At 52.3% G+C, this 3,778-nt stretch overlaps 1 protein-coding gene across 2 annotated transcripts; it reads left to right on the top strand.

Moving 5' to 3' along the window:
• On the top strand, positions 1-3,428 carry Kncn (kinocilin). 2 transcript variants are annotated; one of them, XM_028784500.1, is made up of 4 exons: positions 1-482; positions 1,457-1,525; positions 2,314-2,388; positions 3,186-3,428. In XM_028784500.1, the coding sequence occupies exons 1-4, from the start codon at positions 332-334 to the stop codon at positions 3,263-3,265; spliced, it is 375 nt and encodes a 124-aa protein (XP_028640333.1). In that variant the 5' UTR covers positions 1-331; the 3' UTR covers positions 3,266-3,428. The 2 variants fall into 2 exon arrangements, with proteins under 2 accessions (XP_028640333.1, XP_028640332.1); XM_028784499.1 differs by having other exon boundaries at positions 2,284-2,388.
• The last annotated feature ends 350 nt before the right edge of the window (positions 3,429-3,778 follow it).

The following is a 3,778-nucleotide window of genomic DNA, read 5'->3' as shown; positions in this document are numbered from 1 at the left end:
GTGATAGCTGATAGAGGAGCACCCCATGGGGCAGACCCACCTGCAGAGAACCCTGGCCAAAGTGGAAATGTAGCCAAGCAGGAACCCCAGGAATGGCTTCTGGGTTCAGAGCCCCTTACAGGAGGAAGAGTAAACTGGGGTGTTGAGGTCAAGCTAGGCCTCAAGGCCCCTGGGAAACTGGGATAAGGTTGCAGATAAATCCCAGGCCCAGATCGGCTTAAAGACAGCCCAGAAATTTCCACCCTGGATGTGTCACCTCAACAAGGAAGCATCCATCCAAGAAGACCAACACTCCCAGGAGGCCTGGAAGCAGCACCCTGGGTAGACCTGCATGGACATCCCCATTAGCACCAGAGACTTCCACTGCCTGCAGCTGGCCTGTGTGGCCCTCGGCCTGGTGGCCGGCAGCATCATCATCGGTGTCTCCGTGTCCAAGGCTGCCGCTGCTGTGGGTGGTATCTTTCTTGGTGCTGCTGGGCTTGGTGAGCAGACACTGGGCTGAGGCAGAGAGAGGTTTTTCTGGGAAGTAAGGCTCTGGTGAGGTGAATAAGAGGGGAAGAGCTGGTCTGGTCAGTGGGGATTGGTTGGAGAGAGTGAAAACCTGTTATAAACAGTGTAGCCTCAGAGTGCAGGAAGGAAAGCTATCCTGGGGGTTGGTTCAGTGTGCTGGGATTACAAGGAAGGACAGACTGAGGTCCCACACCTTTCTGACTACCTGGTGGGATCTTGTGTTTGTGGCAGGATTCCTCAGCCTGGTTGGAATGGTGTGATAGAGGCCTGTAAAACAGGACAGCTCAGACAAAAGATTCTCCTCTCCTCTGTTGTGTCAGCAGCAGTTGTCTGTATGTCTGTCTGTCTATCTGTCTGTCTGTCCTGGTCAGGGCCATTGATGTAGAATGCCATCTCTCACCCCACTCCTGTCTCAGGAGAATCTGGAGCTCCATATCTTCAAACACTGAGAGCCAGGAACACTTGGTCTGGGAGGACAGCAGGGCAGATCCCCACCCTGTGGCTTCCTGGCCATCAGGCCTGAGTGGGGAGGAGCAGCAGTGGAGCCTAGAAGGCCACACTAGAGGTCTTGAGAGAGGAGAGATCTGGAGATGGAAGGGGAGGGGGCAGTGATATTGGTGTCATCTGGCCCAGTTCTAGCCAAAGAAGGAAAGTGACCGACCTGCTCTTCACCTGAGCAGAGTAGAGCCAAGAGCCTGCAAACCTGTGGCCTGCATAGTCTGTACCCCTTCCCAAGATAGGTACTGAATCCCTAGCCAGGGCTGAGTGCTGGGGAGACACACACACACACACACACACACCTCCCATTTACACCCCCACAGACCTGATCCTTTGTTCCTGTGCCCTCCTACATTACCTTCATAAACAAACCACCAACCCCCAGCCTCCTGCATCTCATACCAATCGGGCCCTCCCCCATCACAGCATCCTCTGTGTCCCTCCTCAGGGCTCCTCATCTTCACCTACCCCTTCCTGAAGGCTCGGTTCAACCTGGACCACATCCTACCTGCCATAGGTGAGCACTTCCTCCCCCACAAACCCTTTGACAAGGAGTGTGCAAGACCCTTTGTGTGCAAACCTGTGAGTGACTGTCAGTGAACAAGCCCACATGTGAGACTGCTCCTGGATGAGTGTGTGTGTGTGTGTGTGTGTGTGTGTGTGTGTTATGTGCCAGTGTCACCATGACTACAGAGTAGTAGAATCCAGCAGCTGCCTGAGCAAACATGGCTAAACCTCAGGAATCTGTCTCCCTTAAGAGTCATTTAGCTCCCCAAAATGTCCAGGCTCTTCAGATGACATTGTCAGCCCCAGCCCAGTAAAGACCCTCCACGGCCTTGTGTCCCACTTAATAGTCCCCACCTTACTTCCACAGCCTGCACCCAAACTCCCAACACTGTCAGTCCTGTGGAGCTTCACATATACCTACTTCCCTCCTTAGAAACCGACCCTTAGTGCCTTTGATCTCAGCACTAAGAAGGCAGAGACAAACAGATGCTGAGTTCAAGGCCAGCCTGGTCTACAGAGCAAGTTCCAAGCCAGCCTGGTCTACATAGTGAGTTCCAAGACAATCAGGGCTACACAGAGAAACCCTGTCTCAAAAAACAAAACAAAAACTACTACCACTTTTTCAAGGATTCGTTTCTTCTGCCCTTCCCCAAATCAGCCTAGATAATGTGCTCCTAGAGGAGCACAGGAGAGAAGAGACAGCCACACGGAGATTAGACAACACGAAGAACTTCTCAAACTGGGCTTAATTTGGGAATGACCCAGTAGATGGAACTTTGGGGTGCTCTCATCCTGCAGGAAACCTAAGAATCCATCCTAACTCAGGACCAGACCATGGAGAGGGAAGATCTAGCAACAACAGCAGTAAAGAAGGTAAGTGCCTGATGTTCTGGACTCCATCTTTTGTCTCTGCTATCTGACTGAGCAGCTCTGGAGGTCCTGGGAGGAGCCTTGAAGGTCATAGGCAGAGAAGGGTCCCCACCCCAGCGAAGCAGTGATGTCAGCTTCCATATGTGCAAGCCTTCCTCATTTGTCTTTAGGGTTTCCCTGTCTTGCCCAGCATGGACAGAGGATCTCCTACTTTCTCTTCCCCTACCCACTGGGCCTCCTGCCCTGGTTACTGTCCACTCTGCTCCCGGTGCTGAAATGTGGCTCTTGGCAATGATACCTAAAACTAGGCATCTTCTCCCTTACTGACCTTGTTCTCTACATTGGGAAACCCAGGCAGAAGTGTCTCCAAGGCAACCCAACCTCATGTGTTGATATGTCCTTGTCCTAGTGCTTACTCAGCAGAAGGGTCCATTCCAGATGCTGCCCCAACCACTTGACATTAACAGCTTGGTTCTCACAAACCACATGCTGGGAAGTACTACAATAAACTTGATTTTTTGTTTTGTTTTGTTTTCTTTGGTTTTTTAATATGGGGTAACTGAAGCACAGAAAGATTGCACAACACCTAGATCCAAGATCACATCTAGGAGGCATGGGACTAGGGCTGAAACAGCAGCTCCCAAGTCTGCTCCCTCACACTGTACTTGGTCCGAGGACCCCCACATCTCCCTGTCCATCCCAGCTCTGCCCTAGGGTCCTGGAGCATTTTGACCCCTGCTCTCTTTAGGTTTTCTGATCTGGCAACTCAATAGGATTCTGTATCCTGCTGTCTCCTCCAGGAGCCCGCAGCAGCCTGTCCACGGTGACCAGAACCCTGGAGAAGCTGAAGCCTGGAGGCCGAGGAACTGAGGAGGGCTAAACACTGCCTCCTGTCTCACCCTCCCCACTCCCAATACTCAGGGCCCTCCTTCAAGGTGGAAGATGCAGAAGTGAGCCCTGGGAATGCTGGGCCTACCTTCTCTTCCAATGACCCTCTCCCTAACAGAGTCCTTCCCTCCTGGATTGTGGAGAGACCCTCAAGACCCCCTTCCCTGGCCTCATTGTTCTGGACAACATTTCAGCTTTGTTCCTTCATTGGTCCCTTGTTGGAAATGATCCAGGGCCCTGACTAGAGTCAGAGATGGTTGTCTTATCCCGGCCATAGAAGCTAACCACAGGAACCACAGATGGGGGTCCTGGCTGAGTCTGTCATGTCTGTGTCAGGAGCAGAGGTGACCATTGGCAAGGTAACTTTCCAGCTAAGCCCAATGCTGACACTGTTGCTTCTGAACTTCTCCACTCAGGGCTGTGAAGCACCTGGCTCCAGACAGCCTCTCCACCCCCATCTCCTATTCTTCCCATTCCTCTTTGCAAGAAGAAGGCTCCTTGTTTC

This window comes from Grammomys surdaster, unplaced genomic scaffold, assembly GCF_004785775.1.
Source record: "Grammomys surdaster isolate TR1022 unplaced genomic scaffold, NIH_TR_1.0 100, whole genome shotgun sequence".
Classification (NCBI taxonomy): domain Eukaryota; kingdom Metazoa; phylum Chordata; class Mammalia; order Rodentia; family Muridae; genus Grammomys; species Grammomys surdaster.
The sequence above is the reverse complement of the archived record's forward strand: the minus strand, read 5'-3'. Positions and strand labels throughout refer to the sequence as shown.